The 20,102-nt window shown below is 36.5% G+C and overlaps 1 protein-coding gene across 1 annotated transcript; it reads left to right on the top strand.

The window, feature by feature from the left end:
- Positions 1–14,275: 14,275 nt before the first annotated feature.
- Positions 14,276–18,770, top strand: LOC130941703 (uncharacterized). The gene is made up of 3 exons (XM_057870281.1): positions 14,276–14,746; positions 15,018–15,365; positions 17,961–18,770. Exons 1-3 carry the CDS (start codon positions 14,420–14,422, stop codon positions 18,459–18,461), a joined length of 1,176 nt encoding a protein of 391 aa, XP_057726264.1. The 5' UTR covers positions 14,276–14,419; the 3' UTR covers positions 18,462–18,770.
- The last annotated feature ends 1,332 nt before the right edge of the window (positions 18,771–20,102 follow it).

The following is a 20,102-nucleotide window of genomic DNA, read 5'->3' as shown; positions in this document are numbered from 1 at the left end:
GACCTCTTTCTGCACCACCTCCTTCATGGCTGGATTTAGCCTCCTCTGTGGTTGAACCACTGGTTTGGCATTATCCTCCAACAGGATCTTGTGCATGCATCTAGCTGGGCTAATGCCCTTAAGATCACTTATGGACCACCCAAGAGCTGTCTTGTGTGTCCTTAGCACTTGAATCAGTGCTTCCTCTTCCTGTGGATTCAAAGCAGAGCTTATAATCACTGGAAAAGTGTCACCCTCTCCCAGAAATGCGTACTTCAGGGATGGTGGTAGAGGTTTGAGTTCAGGTTTGGGAGGTTTATCCTCCTCCTGAGGAATTTTCGAAAATTCCTTTGCTTCCTCTAGTGCTTCTTGATCAGGTTGAGCATCTTTGAAGATGTCCTCAAGCTCTGATTCTAGGCTTTCAGCCATATTGATCTCTTCTACCAGAGAGTCAATAATGTCAGCGCCCATGCAGTCATCTGGTGTGTCTGGATGCTGCATAGCTTTTACAGCATTCAACTTGAACTCATCCTCATTGACTCTGAGGGTTACTTCCCCTCTTTGTACATCAATGAGAGTTCGTCCAGTTGCTAGGAAAGGTCTTCCTAGAATGAGAGTTGCACTCTTGTGCTCCTCCATTTCTAGCACCACAAAGTCAGTTGGAAAAGCAAAGGGTCCAACCTTGACAATCATGTCCTCTATTATGCCTGATGGGTGTTTAATGGAGCCATTAGCAAGTTGGAGGCATATCCTGGTTGGTTTGACTTCTCCAGCCAACCCAAGCTTTCTGATAGTGGATGCAGGTATTAGGTTGATGCTTGCTCCAAGATCACATAGAGCTGTCTTGGTGCAAGCACCTTCTAATGTGCATGGTATCATAAAGCTTCCAGGATTTTGAAGCTTTTCTGGTAAGCTTTTCAAAATGACTGCACTGCATTCTTCAGTGAGAAATACTTTTTCAGTTTCTCTCCAATCCTTCTTATGACTTAAGATTTCCTTCATGAACTTAGCATAAGAAGGTATTTGCTCAAGTGCCTCTGCAAACGGAATCTTTATTTCAAGAGTCCTTAGATAGTCTGCAAAGTGGGCAAATTGCTTATCCTGTTTCGCTTTGCGGAGTTTCTGAGGATAAGGCATCTTGGCTTGATATTCTTCAACCTTAGATGCTGCAGGTCTATTCCTTACAGAAGTGGTTGAAGAAGCCTTTTTAGAGGGATTACTGTCAGCACTCTCAGGTGTCTGATCCTCCCTTGGCGTCTGAACGCCAGGATTGGGTGGAAAATGGGCGTTAAACGCCAACTTTTCCCCCTTTTCTGGCGTTTGAACGCCAGAACTGAGCAGGGAATGGGCGTTTAACGCCAGCTTTTCCCCCTTTTCTGGCGTTTGAACGCCAGAACTGGGCAGGGAATGGGCGTTTAACGCCAGCTTTCCTTCCCTTTCTGGCGTTTGAACGCCAATAACATTCCTCTCTGGGCTCTTACTATCCTCAGAGGGATTTTGAACAGTGGTTTGGTTATCCTCTGTCATTTGTTCCTTGTTTGGCTTTTTGCTCTTTTGAGCAGTGTTATTCAGTGTCTTCCCACTCCTCAGTTGAACTACTTGACATTCCTCTGTTATTTGTTTAGATATTTGTTGTTTTGCTTGATTCAACTGCAGTTCTATGCTCTTGTTAGCAACCTTAGTATCATGGAGCATTTCTTTAAATTCTGCTAACTGTTCAGTCATCAGGAGCAATTGTTGATTAAGCTCATTCATTTGTTCTTGAGGATTAGGGTCAGTGACTAATGCCATGACTTCCTCCTTTGGAACGAACTCATTGCTAGAATATAAGTATTGGTTTCTAGCAACAGTGTCTATAAGCTCTTGAGCTTCTTCAATTGTCTTCCTCATGTGTATAGATCCACCAGCTGAGTGGTCTAAAGACATCTGAGCTTTTTCTGTGAGCCCATAGTAGAAGATGTCTAACTGTACCCACTCTGAAAACATTTCAGAGGGGCATTTTCTAAGCATACCTCTATACCTCTCCCAGGCATTATAAAGGGATTCATTATCCTCTTGTTTAAAGCCTTGGATGTCCAGCCTTAGCTGTGTCATCCTCTTTGGAGGGTAAAAATATTTCAGGAATTTGTCAGACAACTGTTTCCATGTCTTTATGCTTGCTGTGGGTTGGTTGTTCAACCACCTTTTAGCTTGATCCTTTACAGCAAATGGAAACAGTAATAGTCTGTAGACATCCTGATCTACCTCTTTATCATGTACTGTGTCAGCAATCTGTAAGAACTGTGCCAGAAACTCAGTAGGTTCTTCCTGTGGAAGACCAGAATACTAGCAATTTTGCTGCACTATGATAATGAGTTGAGGATTTAGCTCAAAGCTGCTTGCTTTGATGGAAGGTGTGCAGATGCTACTCCCATATGCAGCTGTAATGGGGTTAGCATATGACCCCAGAGTCCTTTTGGACTGATCAATCCCTCTTAGGTCCATACTGGACAAGAGGGAAATGATAATGATTGCAAATAGATAAATTTTATTTTTTTTTTTTAAATTAAACAAAAAAAATTAAAATAAAATAAAGGGAAATTAAAAAAAATTCGAAAATCAAAAAGAAAACAAAATCAAAGCAAATTGAGAACTGAATCAATTAGTTATTTAAAAAGATTTTGAAAATAGCAATTAAGAAGATATGATTGAAAAATTTTTATGAAAAAGATTTGATTTTTGAAAAGAGGAAAGAGAAAAACAACAAAAAGACACCAAACTTAAAATTTATAGAAAATCAAACACTAATTTTCGAAAATTTTAAAAGAAAAACACAAAGAAGACACCAAACTTAGAATTTTTATGAATCAAAAAGGAACTAAGAACATGCAAAAAAAATCGAAGCTTAAAAGAAAAAAAAACAAAGCATGCAATTGACACCAAACTTAGAATATGAACTAGACTCAACTAAAAGACTCTAAACCAACAAAAATAAAACAATCCTAATCTAAGCAACAAGATAAGCCGTCAGTTGTCCAAACTCGAACAATCCCCGGCAACGGCGCCAAAAACTTGGTGCACGAAATTGCAATCACACTTTTGCAATCCCGCACAACTAACCAGCAAGTGCACTGGGTCGTCCAAGTAATACCTTGCGTGAGCAAGGGTCGATCCCACGGAGATTGTCGGCTTGAAGCAAGCTATGGTTATCTTGTAAATCTTAGTCAGGATATCAGAAATTATCAGGATTGATTGTAAAAAGCAAAAGAACATGAAATTGGTACTTGTTCAGCAGTAATGGAGAATAGGTTGAGGTTTTGGAGATGCTCCATCTTCTGAATCTCTGCTTTCCTACTGTCTTCTTCATCAAACACGCAAGACTCCTTCCATGGCAAGATGTATGTAGGGTTTCACCGTTGTCAGTGGCTACCTCCCATCCTCTCAGTGAAAACGATTACATATGCTCTGTCACAGCATAGCGGAATTCAGCTGTCGGTTCTCGGTCAGGCCGGAATAGAATCCATCGATCCTTTTGCGTCTGTCACTAACGCCCCGCCTGCTAGGAGTTTGAAGCACGTCACAGTCATTCAGTCATTGAATCCTACTCAGAATACCACAGACAAGGTTTAGGCCTTCCGGATTCTCTTGAATGCCGCCATCAGTTCTAGCTTATACCACGAAGATTCTGGTTAAGGAATCCAAGAGATATCTACTCAATCTAAAATAGAACAGAGGTGGTTGTCAGGCACATGTTCATAGTTGAGAATGATGATGAGTGTCACGGATCATCACATTCATCCGGGTTAAGAACAAGTGATATCTTGGAATCGAAGCAAGCATGATTGAATAAGAAACAGTAGTAATTGCATTAATCCATCAAGACACAGCAGAGCTCCTCACCCCCAACCATGGGGTTTAGAGACTCATGCCGTGGAATGTACACAAAGAAACGTGTAAAAATGTCATGAGGTACAGATACAATGTCAAAAGATCCTATTAATAGCAAACTAGTATCCTAAGGTGTACAGAAATGAGTAAATGACAGAAAAATCCACTTCCGGACCCACTTGGTGTGTGCTTGGGCTGAGCAATGAAGCATTTTCGTGTAGAGACCTTTTCTGGAGTTAAACGCCAGCTTTCATGCCAGTTTGGGCGTTTAACTCCAAGTTTTATGCCAGTTCCGGCGTTTAACGCTGGAATTTCTGAGGCCGAATTGCTACGCCGGTTTGGGCCATCAAATCTTGGGCAAAGTATGGACTATCATATATTGCTGGAAAGCCCAGGATGTCTAATTTCCAACGCCGTTGAGAGCGCGCCAATTGGGCTTCTGTAGCTCCAGAAAATCCACTTCGAATGCAGGGAGGTCAGAATCCAACAGCATCTGCAGTCCTTTTCAGTCTCTGAATCAGATTTTTGCTCAGAACCTTCAATTTCAGTCAGAAAATACCTGAAATCACAGAAAAACACACAAACTCATAGTAAAGCCCAGAAAAGTGAATTTTAACTAAAAACTAATAAAAATATACTAAAAACTAACTAAAAGATACTAAAAACATACTAAAAACAATGCCAAAAAGCGTACAAATTATCCGCTCATCAGGGCAACAAACAAGTCATCCGCAAAACTATTTGAGGAGCTCATCAATTGTAGCCACCCGTCCACCTTGCTCTTCTTTGCATGCACCGAGGACGGTGCAATCTTCAAGTGTGGGGAGGTCGTCTGACCGATCTCCATGGGTAAAAATTTCCTTTTCAACACCAAATTTTTTTATTTTCTTTGTTAGATTAGCTATTGCATTGCATGATAGGTTGCATGTTAGTTAGAATTTGTACATATTTTTACCACTTATTTCTTATTAGGACTACTTGGTTAGGGTGATGATTTTCTTTCCAAGAAACTGTTTTAGGGCACCCTACCAGTTTGAAAAAGAAAATTTGTGGAACTTGCTTGAAAGAATTTATTTTGGAACATGGTTTTTGAGCTAAGAACACAAGCTTGCGAGATTCGAGCCTAATGGTGTGGTCACATCTTATAACCACTTATTTTTTCTTCTTGTGTGTATTATTCTCTTCCTATGATTGTAATCTTTGATTTGTTTGACTCTTTATGTCCATTATTTTGTGTATTCATGCATTTATATGATTGAGGCCATCATTTCATTTAGCTCAGTTACCCAAATGGCCTCACCTTCTATCTTCCTTTATTAGCCAAATTTGAGCCTACGATTAACCCACTTTGTTCTTAATTTAGCACATTACAAGCCTTAAAGCGGAAAACAATAAATGTCCTTTATTTGGATCTTTGATTAGCTTAGGCTAGTGTGTGTAAGCATCATTCAAGTGTGGAAAACTTGGGAGGGACATTGGTTGAGGTAAAAGGATGTGTTTTGTTTTGTACACTTATATTTGGGAATCGGATACATACTCATGTGTTAATTAAATGTAAGACCGTATGCATTGATACTCTAGAAAAAAAATGAGAAAAACAAAAGAAAAAAAATAATGATATATATGAAAATAGAAAAGAAAGAAAAAAAAAGAAGAAGAAAAAAAAAGAAAGCAAAAAAAAAGGGGGACAAAATGCCCCAAAGTAAAGTTCAAATAAAATCAATGCATATGTGTGATAATCAAAAGAGAATGCATGAGTATGCAAAAAAGTGAGGAATGGGGAGTTAGATTAGTACTTAATTGTATGGGTTATTATATAGGCTAGGTGGGAAAGTTTAAGCTAATCAAAGATTCAAATCCTAGTCCACTGGCCATATATGACCCTACCTTTACCCTAGCCCCATTACAACCTAAAGAAAAGACCTCATGATAATCGTATGCATGCATGAAATAATTGTTGATTGTTAGAAGAAAATCCAAATCTTAGAAAGCATGATTAGGGGAGAATTGAGAGAATTGACCCTACACACTTGAGCGACTAGAGTGCAAACACTTCCGGTGAGGGTTCGATGCTCAATTCCTTGATTCCCGGCTTTCACGAGCATTCTTCTTGCAAGTCTATTTGAACTTCAATTTTATATTTGAATTGGTAGGATTCATGAATCGTTATATGATCTTGACCCTACTTGTGCATGTATGACTTGGAGGATTGATTTATTTTTAACCAAGTAGGTACAACCATTTTGCATCTAGTTGCATTCATGTAGATAGGATGCATATAGATAGGTTACATTGAATAAATGTTGATGCCCTTTGCTTTCTCTTGGCTTAAGCATGAGGACATGCTTGGTTTAAGTGTGGGGAGGTTGATAAACCCCATTTGTAGGTATGCTTGATTTAGGGGATTTTATAACCTTTTACCCACATTTATGCAATGAAATAGCATGGTTTTGTATATTCTCCTTTAATTGTGCTTAAGAGTGAAAACATGCTTTTTAGGTCTTAAAATAAATAAATTTAATTCACCTTGATTCCATTAGATGCCTTGATATGTTTGTTAAGTGATTTAAGGTTTAGGAGACAAAGATTGGATCAAGGGAATGAAGAAAGAAAGCATGAAAAGTTGGAGAACTCATGAAGAAATGAAAGAACCGGAAAGCTGTCAAGCCGACCTCTTCGCACTTAAATGACCATAACTTGAGCTACAGAGGTCCAAATGATGCGGTTCCAATTGGGTTGGAAAGCTAACATCCGGGGCTTCGAAACGATATAAGATTTGCCATAGTTGCACCGCGTATAGGGGCGCGCACGCGCATGGTACGCGGACGCGCCGATGGTGGCACATGACCCACTTAATGCAACACGTGGCCAGCGATTTTAGAAGCCTTGTGGGCCCAATCCAACTCATTTCTGATGCTATTTAAGCCAAGAATTGAAGGGAGAAACAACATACTTTATATACTTCAACCATTAGTCATAGTTTAGTTTTAGAAGTAGTTTCTAGAGAGAGAAGCTCTCACTTCTCTCTAGGATTAGGATTAGGATTAGGTTTAATTCTTAGATCTAGATTTTAATTCATCTTCTTCTACTTCTATCTTCTAAATTCCTTGTAGTTACATTCAATATTCCTCTATTCTTTTGATGTAATCTCTTTTATGTTGTTCTTGTGTTTTGTTGTAGATTTACTTTTATTTCTTCCATTTTCTTTCAATTCAATAAGAGGTAATTCATAATAATTGTGTTCATTTGATTTGTTGATGTTTAATTCCTTGCAATTGAGTAGTATAGATTTACTTTTCTTGCAATTCTACTATGCTTTCCTTTTATGCCTTCCAAGTGTTTGATGAAATGCTTAGTTGGATTTTAGAGTAGAATTTTATACTCTTGACTTGGAAAGGTAACTTAGGAATTCTTGAGTTACTAATGTCCAAGTACTTAATGATTGGGATCCATTGACTCTAGTTCTCACTAATTGAATTAGTGGAGAGTTAGGACTTATGGACTAGGATTGATATAGCTCATTTGACTTTCCTTTACTACTAGTTAGAGGATGATTTAATGAGATTAATCCTTGCCAATTCTCATATTGTGGTTAGTGATTAGGATAGAGATCCTTGACCACCAACCCTTTCCAAGACCTTTTTAGGCCTTAGTTTACTTTCTTGGCATTTATCTTTCATGCTTCTTATCAAAACCCGAAAAATGACTCACAACCAATAACAAGACACTTTATTGTAAATCCTAGGGAGAACGACCTGAGGTTTAAATACTTTGGTTTATAGATTTTAGGGGTTTGTACTTGTGACAAACAAATTTTTGCATGAAAGGATTATTGTTGGTTTAGAGACTATACTTCAACGAGATTTCATTTGTGAAATTCTAAACCATCAAAAAACCAAATCATCAATGACCTGGTGCCTTTACATTATCCTTTGGAGATTTACATGCATTGGTACTGTAGAACATTCGGTGCCCACTTGCAGATATCAGACCTCGTATTTCAAGAGGATCTAGAGGGTCCTCCGGTGCATAATCAGGAGGATCACCAACAAGAACTGCCTGCACCGTCCCCGCAGTCGCCACCGCCAACGCCACCCGTCCAACAGGAGGTTTAGTGTGTCTCACCATATGTTTCGCAAACACATCCATCAGATTATTTTACACAGTCAGTCCCGTTACATCAACAGTATTGGAGTGGTACACAAGCTGATGTAGGGGAGTAAGCTTCATTTAGCCAGCTATTTGGTTTCATGGCTCCAGGGCCAGGGTACTCACATTCAGCAAATGTTCATGACATACCCACGGACCAGTTGGCGCATCCGACTGGTATTACACCAGCTAGGATGTCATTAGATTCGATACCTCGGGTTCACACTTCCTCTGAAAATTCTGGAGCTAGAATGTATGTTGACTCGTCTAGGAGTGCTGATGCCACGAGAGGGATCCTACAAACTGGTGTAAATAAGCGTATTTCAATGACTCTAATTCAGGAGACCAATAAGTCAGTTGATAATGAGGCTGATGACTACCTAGTAGATCATCCAGATAGTAATGAGGATGAAAATGAGGATGAGGATGAGAATAACGACGAGGATGAGGATGAAGACCACGATGATGATCCCGAACCTAGTACAGGTTAGTTGTTAGTAGTATATTGATTACATTTAGCATTGTCGTGTATATTATAGTTATTTTGTCTTTATTTGTTACATGTCTTGATTGTTACGTCTACAAGTGAAAAGGGAAAAGGCTACAACCTTAGAGTCGATCCTCCACGCAGGAGCGCTACTCGGTATACCCCATCCGCTTTTAACAAGGTTGCAAAAAAGTGCAAAAAGTTATTCAAGGATGTGAAGTCGGCAATGAAAAAATAATGTTTGATGTTGTACTTTTTTTAATTAGGGTATTGTTAATCAGGTTATTGTTATTATTATGGTTTCAATGTGTGTATCGAATATGTTAAACAAGTTATTGTTATTATTATCGTTTCAATGTGTGTATGGAGTATGTCAATCAGGTTATTATTACTATTATGGTTTCATTGTGTGTATCGAGTATGTTAAACAGGTTATTGTTATTATTATTGTTTCAATGTGTGTATCAAGTATGTTAATCAGGTTAATGTTACTATTATTGTCTCAACGAGTAAACCGATTCGGGCTAAGGTGCGGTTCGTCGGTCAAACCGGCCATTCCGGTCCGATCAAACTGACCGGTCCAGTTCACCAATTTTCAGTCAAATCGGCCGGTCCAGTCCGGTTCTTACATCTATATGTAATTACGTTGTTGTTACTACTATGGTTTCAATGCATGTTAAAATATAAAATAGTTAAAAACTTAAAATTAAAATCTGAGGTCCGGTTCACCAGTTTTCGGTCAAATCGGCCGGTCTGGTCTGGTTTTTACATTTATATGTAATTACGTTGTTGTTACTACTATGGTTTCAATGCATGTTAAAATATAAAATAGCTAAAAACTTAAAATTAAAATCTAAGGTCCGGTTCACCAGTTCCCGATCAAACCGGTCGGTCCGGTCCGGTTTTTACATCTATATGTAATTACGATGTTGTTACTACTATGGTTTCAATGCATGTTAAAATATAAAATAGTTAAAAATTTAAAATTAAAATCTGAGGTCCGGTTCACCAGTTTCCGGTCAAACCGGCCAGTCCGGTCCGAGTTTTACGTCTATATGTTATTACGTTGTTGTTACTACTATAGTTTCAATGCATGTTAAAATATAAAATAGTTAAAAACTTAAAATTAAAATCTGAGATCCGGTCAAACCGGCCGGTACGGTACGGTTTTTAATTCTACACAATAAAAGTCCAATCAACTGAAATGCAACAAAAGTAACTCTATTTCTGACTGGTCTGAACTTAGACCACCACTTTGACGACATCTACTACGGTTGTGGCCCTCTGCACCGCATTACTTGCATCTCCTAGGACCATGCAACATACGTGTATCCATCTCATTAAAGAAGCGGGTCATCCTAGGCCGACCTTTGGCCACCCGTTTAAGGAACGGATTACCAATGAATCGAGGTCCATGATAAGGTGGCCATGTTGTAGGATTTCCCAATGGTCTAAACCTAGCCCTGTATACCCTTCGAACTTAGTCCATTTTGTAAAAGTCATGAACGTACACCTGCCAGTCCAACCGCTGATTTGCACAACAAGCAAATACATGTCAACAGGGAATTCTGTCAACCTGGAATTCACCACAGTCGCAACGTTGTCGGCATAGGTCAACTGCATACTCAACCCCACTAGGCATCTCACGTACTTCAAAGGCTTCATTTTCTCTGTCAAAGCAACTAACTTGTATATTTCTTGCTGCTCGTTAGTTTGCATGCAACTTAGAAGTCACAAGCTTAGAGAACACATGCCCAGCATTAATGCAAGTCTCAGCCTCGGCTCTCTTCCTAGTGAACAACTCATTCAGTCTGTAAAATGTGGCCTTCACAAGGGCAGTGACTGGAAGATTGCGAGCCCCCTTCAAAATGGAGTTGATGCACTCCACAAGGTTGGTGGTCATGTGACCCCATCTATATCTACCGTCAAATGCCAACGCATACTGCTCACTGGGATCCAGTCAAGCCAGTTGGTGTAAGCCTCACCCCGTTCGCATAGTCGTTCATAGCGCATCTGGTACTCCCAAATCGTCCTCGAATATCCTACGATAAGAAACATTGAACCATGAACAATCTCAAGAAATTCGACTCAATATGCCTGATACAAAATATATGGAAAGCTCTAGGAGGAGACCAAGCCCCATTACTACGAGCAATAGCTGACCTGATAGAATCGTGTCGAACAGAGATAAGTCCTATACCATCACGTGTTACCACATGTTGGCGTAAGTTACTTAGAAAAAAGTACCATGCCTCAGAAGTCTCTCCCTCCACTATGGCAAATGCAATAGGCACAATATTGTTATTTCCATCTTGTGAAACTGCTACCAATAAACAACCCTTGCATTTTCTATACAAATGAGTCCCGTCCACCTGCACAACTGGCTTGCAATGTCTGAATGCCCTTATACAAGGGTAATAACTCTAGAAGACTCGGTGCAATACACGGATATCAGGAACCAAATCATCTCCCTGGTATGCAGGCATTGTCTCAAAGTGAACCACCGCTAATGGCTCTTTATGACACATAGCCTCAAACCATATGGGCAAGGCTTCGTACGATGCTTCCCAACCCCCGAAGACTGACTCCACTGCCTTCTCCTTTGCCAACCATGCTTTGTGATAACTGATGGTGTAGTTAAACTTTGACTGTACTTCCGCAATGACTAATTTCACCTTTATAGATGGGTCAACCTCTACCAACAGCTTAATTGCTTCTGCAACTGTCTTAGAATCCAGTTTCGAATGGTCTTGAGAAATACTAGATCGAGTACAAGTGTGACTACCATTGTACCTTCTTATCTCCCAATAGTACTTTTTCTGCATTTTGGTAACCCTGATCAGCCAATTGATAAACCCCATTTGTAGGGTTTATCTTGTATTGATTTTAGGAGATTTTAATACCTTTTACCCACATTTATTCAATAAATTAGCATGATTTTGTGATTGTCTCCTTATTTGTGCTTAGATGTGAAAACATGCTTTTTAGGCCTTTAACTTGATGATTTTAATCTCTCTTTGATTCCACTAGATGTTTTGATGTGTTTGTTAGTGATTTCAGATTGAAAAGGTGAGGAATGAATCAAAGGAGTGAAGAGGAAAGCATGCAAAGTGGAGAAATCATGAAACGCCAAAGAGTTGAATTCGCCCATGGATGCACGTGCGCACCTTGCGAAATGGCCCATGGACGCGTACGCATGCTGTGCGCGTACGCATCGATGCTGATACTTGATTTTTAAGTGAATTCGCACCCAACGAATTCTCAAGAGTTGTGGGGCCCAATCCCAACCAACTTTGGCACCTAAACTGCTATTTAAAGCCAAGGATTGAAGAGCAAAGGGGGAGACTAGACTTTTGATCATTCACACTCATTAGGATTAGTTTAGAGTTAGTTTTAGAGAGAGAAGCTCTCACTTCTCTCTAGGATTAGGATTAGGATTAGGTTTAGTTCTTAGATCTAGGTTTTAATTCATTCTTTCTTCTACTTCTTCTTCTCAATTCCTTGTTGTTGCAATCATCATTCTTCTATTCTTTTGTTGTAATTTCCTTTATGTTGCTTCTATATTTTGTTGTAGATCTACTCTTGTTTCTTCTCTTTTCTTTCAATTCAATTTGAGGTAATTCATAATAATTGTATTTCTTTTGATTGTTGTTATAAATTCTTTGCAATAATAGTTGTTAGATTTCATTCTAGTTGTCAACTTACTATGCTTTTCTTTTGTGCCTTCCAAGTATTTGATGAAATGCTTGGTTGGATTTTAGAATAGAATTTTATGCTCTTGGCTTGGAAAGGTAACTTAGGAACTCTTGAGTTACTAATGTCCAAGTAATTGATGATTGGGATCCATTGACTCTAGTTCTCACTAATTGAATTAGTGGAGAGTTAGGACTTATGGACTAGGATTGATATAGCTCATTTGACTTTCCTTTACTAGTTAGAGGATGACTTAATGGAATTAATCCTTGCCAATTCTCATATTGTGGTTAGTGATTAGGATAGAAATCCTTGACCACCAACCCTTGCCAAGATCTTTTTAGCCATTAGTTTACTTTTTGCCATTTATCTTTCATGTCTCTTATCAAAACCCCAAAAATAACTCATAACCAATAACAAGACACTTTATTGTAATTCCTAGGGAGAACGATCCGAGGTTTGAATACTTCGGTTTATAAATTTAGGGGTTTGTTACTTGTGACAAACAATCTTTTGTATGAAAGGATTATTTGTTGCTTTAGGAGCTATATTGCAACGAGATTTCATTTGTGAAATTCTAAACCGTCAAAAATCCAATCATTACCAATCACAACCTACGCCATATTGTGTACATTTAGCATAGAATGTCGTCGGTTCTGACTCATACACCCTATAGTCTACACCTCTACGGATGGTATAATCCTTCATCGCCTTGATTACTGCCTCCCTTTAACTGAATTCCATTCCAACCGTGAATTCCCCATCGATCACAACAGGAAGCTCAGCTACAATCACTCATCAAGATACGTATTCTCGTAAATAAAAGTAATCTACATTTTTACAGATATAATTATAGTCTACATGTTAGCTATCTTAACTACCTAACCACCTAGTAAATATAGTCCATACTGAATAACTAATAACTAATAAAATAATCAAAGGCATGTTACACAAATTGTAGTTCACATATCAGTAACTATCTTTCTTTACATACCTGCATTCATGTATTGAGGAAACTCCGGTGCATGCATAGCCTCCAAATTCAACGACCGCATGAAAGAAGGCTCTTGAAACAGTTGTTGGTTTGCCAATACATTTGCCACCTCCGCTACATCTGCGTTCATAGTGTCGTCAGCTTCATCTTCTTCTTCACCCAAACCAACGATCTCATAATGACTTTCAAATTCCTCCTCACTATCACTATCATAATCTTCCAATTCAATATTTCGGTCCGCTTCCGACTGCTCGAACTCAATGTACAGCTCGACGCACGACATTCGATGACGATTTTCAATATATATTGAAAACATCTCATGCCTGCTCGCTTCATCCGTTACGTACTTCGTTTGAAATTGTACGAACCCACCAAATACGGATAAAAGGATACTTGTACAAAATACATGACACTAGATAAATGAGGATCTATCTTCTCACAAATCACACCTTTTAATTCCTCAAACGACAACGTGTATGGAATAACAACATCTAACGGATTTTCACATACAAATTGAACTCCTTCAAATGTTTGTAATAAAATATGCCCAAAATAATATATTTTCAAACTAACTCTATCATCTATACTAACAGTGATATACTAGCTACTCTAATAACACTATTATTTTTTTTTCCTTGTGCAAAAATGAAGAAGGAGAACCAGAGAAGAAAAGTTACATAGCTTGCTAGGTTTTCTCTCGGGATGAAGAGGAAGACGAACTAATGGGGAGTTTCCAAGGTAACTTTTATTTTATGTATACAGCAGCAACAAGTAAATCGGACGGTCCGACCGCGTCTTCATATTTCAAAATTTTCAACAACACTAATCGGACCGTCCGATTAGTTTTCAGCTATTCCCTCTCTCCTGAAATCGCTAGGACCAATTTCAGTGCACAAATCGATCCGTCCGATTTGTTATCTCTCTCCGCAATGAAATCAGACAGTCCAATTTCTTCACACTAACAAACAAAACTTCAACGCCGTAAATCCCCCCAAAACAGCATAACTGAGGCTAACTCACACATGAAACTCATAAAAAAAAAAACAGCCTATATATAGGTCTATCAGACGGACAAATATCATTACCCTATTCTTTTGCTGAACTCTCTCTCTCTCTCTCCCAAACCGCATCCACTTTCTGATACCTCTTTCCTTCTCCTGCTCTTTGCTTCATACATTCTCACAACGTATTTTCACTTTTGATCAGTCAATAATAATTGTCCATTACTGCCTCACGAATCCTGATCATCAATGGGTTCTAGAGCACGATGGCGCCAGAGTTGGGCACCACAGCCACTAACGCCGTTAATGGAAGGTCCAGACCCAGATATGCAAGAAGAAGTTTCCAAGAAAGAGAGCTCATGGGAAGTCATAAGGGAATGGTTCAAGGCTCAGAAGATTTCCCCTGGAGGAGGAGGAAGCTTCTCGTCTTCGTCGTCCTCATCATCGTTCTACGGAAGCATTCATGCAAAGACACAAGATTTGAGGCTCTTGCTTGGTGTCTTGGGGTGTCCATTGGCTCCAATTCCTTCAGCACGTGATCCTTCTCTCAGCATTCACATCAAAGACACCCCTTTTGTAAGCACTAATAATTAAGCAACCCTCTTCTCTCGCTCTCTCTATATATATTAAAAACGTTTGTTTTCATTTTTTTACTACATGGTCAAATCGGTTAATTATTCCCCTCAAATAATGAACTTCGAAGTGAAAACTTGATATAAAATGTCAAGAGCACAAAAACGTAATTTGATTTCTCGCAAAAGTTCTAGTAGAATTGTAAGAAAAGTATAACATTGTTCATATATATAAGTAAATAACGCTTGAGTTTGAATACCGGGAACTAAAATAGGAAACTTCAACGGCCAAGTACATCATACAACAGTACCTGGCAGCAACAGGTTGCTTAAAACAACAAAGGGACACAAAAAACATGTATGCGGCGGGGGTGGTGAAGATGATATGCTGCGAGACGGAGATTTCGTCCGGCAAGGCGGTGAAGTGTTTGGGAACAAGGAGCACCGAGAACGGCTGCTTCGTGCTATGGCAGATGCGGCCGGGAATGTGGTCACTTGAGTTGGTGGTTGGTGGCCATAAGGTCATTGCTGGCAGCAATGGCAAAACTGTGTGGAGGCACACACCTTGGTTAGGAACTCATGCTGCTAAAGGTCCACAACGCCCTCTCCGCCGCATTATTCAGGTAAACACGGATAATTGCCCAGTAATCTTTCTATCAGTATTTTTATTAAAATTTAATATAATTTTATATTATTAGAAATATTAATAATAATCAATTATAAAATATGCTAATTTTTAACATTATTAATCTTTTAATTATTTTAAATTTAAATTAAAATTAATCGTTAAAATTAACTATCAAAATAAAATATATACATTAAAATATAAATTATATATTAAAAATAAATTAAATTATATATTTATTTATATACAATAAATATATTTTTTATAATATGCAAAACAAAATTCGAACTACTAATAATTATTTTTGCTATGTCCAAATCAATTATTTTATATCAGAAATTTTTAGTAGCACATGACATTTTGATCATTTTTACTAAATATTGGTATTTATTATTATTATTATTTCAAAAATAAATTAATATACAACTTTTATAGTTTTTGTAGTACATATATTATTTTTCATTTACTTTTCACAATTATTTCTTGAAATAATGTGTGGGATTGAAATTGCAATTTGCATCCATATATTATATTTTCACCTTAACATTTCCTTGAAGAATTTATGCATCATATTCATTTGTGGTTATAATATTGTGCGAAGAAAAATAATTAACTATCCACCAAAAGCTACCACGTAACAAGAAATGTTCTAATCGCAATTGGTGCAATTGCAATTAATCACATAAGTGTCGTTTTTATTAGAATATTTCACAAAGTTAACTAATCTGTTATTTAAAATCTTTCTTGGAAATATATATATGTACTATATAATGATAACTACTTAATCTTAGATTTGTTATAGTGAAAACTGAGAACGAGACCAGGTTTTCATATATGTGATTATGCGAAAATTTGTCTTAGTACAAACATGAAATTGGGAAAGAATAAAAGAGCTTTAATTTTGTTCTGGATTTTGTTAGGTTATACACCAAACAGAAACTTGTACTATTTTGTTAGGCTTTATTTGTTGGATTACTAGAGCCTTGGGGGACAAAGAACTATAGGGTTCAATTCAAAGGCAAGACCGCAAGATGTACCTAACAAAGATAAAGATTGAGAAACCAAAAATTAAATTAAAATCCGAATGAGTTGAAGGGTATATTTCGATTTTTGCTGACAATGATGGAGAAACTGTCCCATGCTTTTACCCTAAACAATAAGGACTTGTTTTTTCCCTAAGGAATTGGCATACTTACATGCCACGTGATTATCAATCTGACGTCATCTTTGATTATATGAATATTTTGAATAGATCATGAGTCACATCTTGGGATTGCTGCTTATCTGAGGTACCTAAGGGTACCCTCTATCTTTTTTATTTATTTTTTTATTATTTATATAACCCTTTTGCTTTAACTTTTTCTTTTTGGCACTTTAATGAACAGTCCTGTCTCTCCAACAATGCATTATTGCCCCTCCTTTCATGCCTATATATTCTTTTTTCATTTGTACTTGTGTCTCCCCTTCAAAGTTGTTTGGCTCAGGATAGCCTATCACTCACTTTTTTCCTATTTATCAAAGAAGTGAATTATTTTTATTCATTTTTTTTTATAAAGTTGAATCGACATATATATTTTTTTATTTATTAGATTATATTTTACATTTATAAAAATTGAGTCTTAAATTTATCTAATAATAAAAAGCATTTATTGATGTAAATGAACTTGCAATTTAGTAGTTAATTTAACTCTCTTATTAAAAATAATTTTTAACTTTATTATCTTTTGAAAATAAGAAAAAATAATGTTTGTGATGATGGCTAAACATGCAAGATAAAATGTATATAAAAATACTCTTGATTATTTTATTATAAAAAGTTTTCCGCAGAGTACATAAATGATAAAATAAATTAATGTGATTTTGGTGAAAATTTGTGAAGTCATTTTGTCGAGTTTTTAAAAAGAAAAAGGAAGTACAAAAAAGATATACATAAATTTAATAATTGAAATCAACAAGGGCAGCATATGGGTCTACACGAAAATTGAGATCGGGTATAACAATAGTATATTTGCAAAACCCTATGCAATTTTGAATTTCTTTAATACGAGCATACACTTTTTCTTTTAGGTAAAGTAGATAGAGAGTAATACAAGTCTAATCCCCAAAATTAAGGAACATGTTAAAGCAATGTTTGTTTTCTATTCTTATTTTTTATTTGAATGTTTTTAAATTTTAGGATTATGTAAAAAATTACAAGTAAGAAAAAAGGTTATTATTTTTTATATTTTTCACTTTTCTTTTAAATTCTAAAAAAATCTTTAAAAATATAAAAATAAAACATAAATCAGACGCACTATAAATTTCAACATACAACCATTAATAATGCTACTACTGTATTAATCCGCCTATTAATTTATTTTTTATTTATTAAATATGTATAAAATAATAAAAATAGAATTAATTAAATGGTTTATAATTTAGTTATAAGATCTTGAACATAAATGGTTAAAATACCAACATATATTTTTATGAATTATTTATGATAAAAAATCTAAAAAGAATGATATATAATAATCCTTCTCGTAAAAAATGATACATACAAGTATACAATTAATCCATGACCTTTATGTTTCTTTTAATGCACATTTTCCAGGGGTTAGATCCTAAGACCACAGCAAGCCTATTCACCGACGCACAATGCCTAGGCGAGAATCGAATTGGGACCGTTGATTGCTTCGTCCTAAAGGTTTCTGCAGATCGAGCGGCTGTGATCGAAAGAAGCGAGGGCCCCGCTGAGGTGATAAGGCACATACTATACGGCTACTTTTGCCAAAAGAGTGGGCTCCTCATATACTTAGAAGACTCCCACCTCACAAGGGTCCAAACACAAGACAACAATGATACGGTGTATTGGGAGACCACCATAGGGAGCACTATCGGCGACTATCGAGACGTGGATGGTGTTCTGATCGCCCATCAAGGACGGTCAATCGCAACCGTGTTCCGATTCGGTGAGCTGTCGATGCAGCATAGTAGGACCAGGATGGAAGAAATATGGACCATTGATGATGTTATGTTTAATGTGCCGGGATTGTCATTGGATCACTTCATTCCTCCTGCGGATATCTTTGACAATACTACTAATTCTCCTTAGTAAGGTAACTTCGTTAGGGAACTTTCTCTTTATTTTTTTTCTCTTGTGCATGTAATGTTAATTGTAATTTTACTTTGGTGGGGTATAATTAAAGTATTGGTGGGGATGGTGTAACCTTTTTTCTTTTCCTTTGTTCTTTTCCTTATTAATGTAATTTTGTAGTGAGAATGTAGCTGTGGCTTAGCTCAAATGACAAATTCAAAAGAGGGGGAGGGGGGTGGAATAAGTTGCTCAATGTTGAGATAATGGTATATGTCATGTATTTAAGAATTTCATATGGAGAAAATATGTTCAATGGGGTTGACGGGTTTTTAATTTTGTTAATGTTGCTATATATTACTTTTTTTTTTCCTTTAGCCTTTTGGGTTTTTGACAAATAATTTAGTTAATTGACATGATGCATTTCTACAGGAAGTAAAATAAAATGGGTATCATTATCAAGAACAATTTTTTCATAATCTGTATAATTAAATAAACAATATCAAAAGTATTCTAAACAGTAAATATAATAACAAAAATTAAAATATTATATATCTGAATTTTTATTATGAAAAACTCTCAAAAAAATAAAAAAATTTATGAAAATTATTAAAATTGAGGAAATCAATATCAGATACACAATCAGTATTTCTAGTAGCACTATAGTATTTTAACAATAAACACAATAAATTATTAAAACTGAGGAAATCAATATAGATTCTCTACTAAGTAAGTATTTCAAATCAGACAATAGAAAAAATAATTTAACCAAAATTATATCATAATGTTTATCTTTACACTAGAAACAACATACTAAAATTTCATAAGAAATGAAATAAATTTACTAATTTAATAAGATCAAAATAACATTGTCCTTTTTACCCTTTTTTTTCTTTTCTTTGGTGATGATCCTCTCTCTCAGACTCTGTTTCTTTTCTTTTTCTTTTTGTTTGTGTAATACACACTCTCTCTTCTTTCTTTTTTTTTTTATAATGGGTAAGCCACTTCTTTCTTTTTTTATTTTTTATTTAATTTGTGGACTTCAATTGAGTTGGAGACCAATCAACAAATCTCTCTCTTACTGACTTAAGTGGGTACATACTGCTCCGCCAAGCTCGCCTTCTCATTACAAGAATCAAACTTCACTATAGGTAAATTCTTAGCCATCATATTTAAATCATTATCATTAGTATGGATCTTCTTAAGTGCATATGACTTCTTCTCAAATGTTTGACATATCTAATGATACCTCATCTCTATGTGCTTTGATCTAGAATGAAACATCGGATTCTTGCTGAGATGGATAACACTTTGGCTTTCACAAAATAACACAAACTTTTTGTATTGATGCTTAACTCTTGTAGAAATTTATTCATCCATAAGAGTTCTTTAGAAGCTTTAACAACGATAATGTATTTTGCCTCTATAATAGACAAAGCAACATATTTTTGAACTCAAAATTGCCATGACATAACTCTCCCTGCAAAAGTCATCATATAACCAGAAGTAAACTTTCTTGAATCAGGATCCCTAGCCATATTCGCATATTTTATAACCATCCAACACATGTTGGCCACTTCCAAAGCATAAATAAACTCTGTTAGTACCATTAAGATCTCTGAGAATCCACTTTACTACTTGCCAATGTTCTTTTCAAGGATT

Source organism: Arachis stenosperma, chromosome 7 (genome assembly GCF_014773155.1).
Source record: "Arachis stenosperma cultivar V10309 chromosome 7, arast.V10309.gnm1.PFL2, whole genome shotgun sequence".
Classification (NCBI taxonomy): Eukaryota; Viridiplantae; Streptophyta; class Magnoliopsida; order Fabales; family Fabaceae; genus Arachis; species Arachis stenosperma.
Note: the sequence above shows the minus strand (reverse complement) of the source record. Positions and strands in the feature narration are given on the sequence as shown.

Coding starts and splice junctions, on each gene's coding strand:
- LOC130941703 (XM_057870281.1), top strand. CDS start 14,420: ATGGGTTCTAGAGCACGATGGCGCCAGAGTTGGGCACCACAGCCACTA. Junction 14,747..15,017: donor ACATCAAAGACACCCCTTTT/GTAAGCACTAAT, acceptor GAACTAAAATAG/GAAACTTCAACGGCCAAGTA. Junction 15,366..17,960: donor CTCTCCGCCGCATTATTCAG/GTAAACACGGAT, acceptor CACATTTTCCAG/GGGTTAGATCCTAAGACCAC.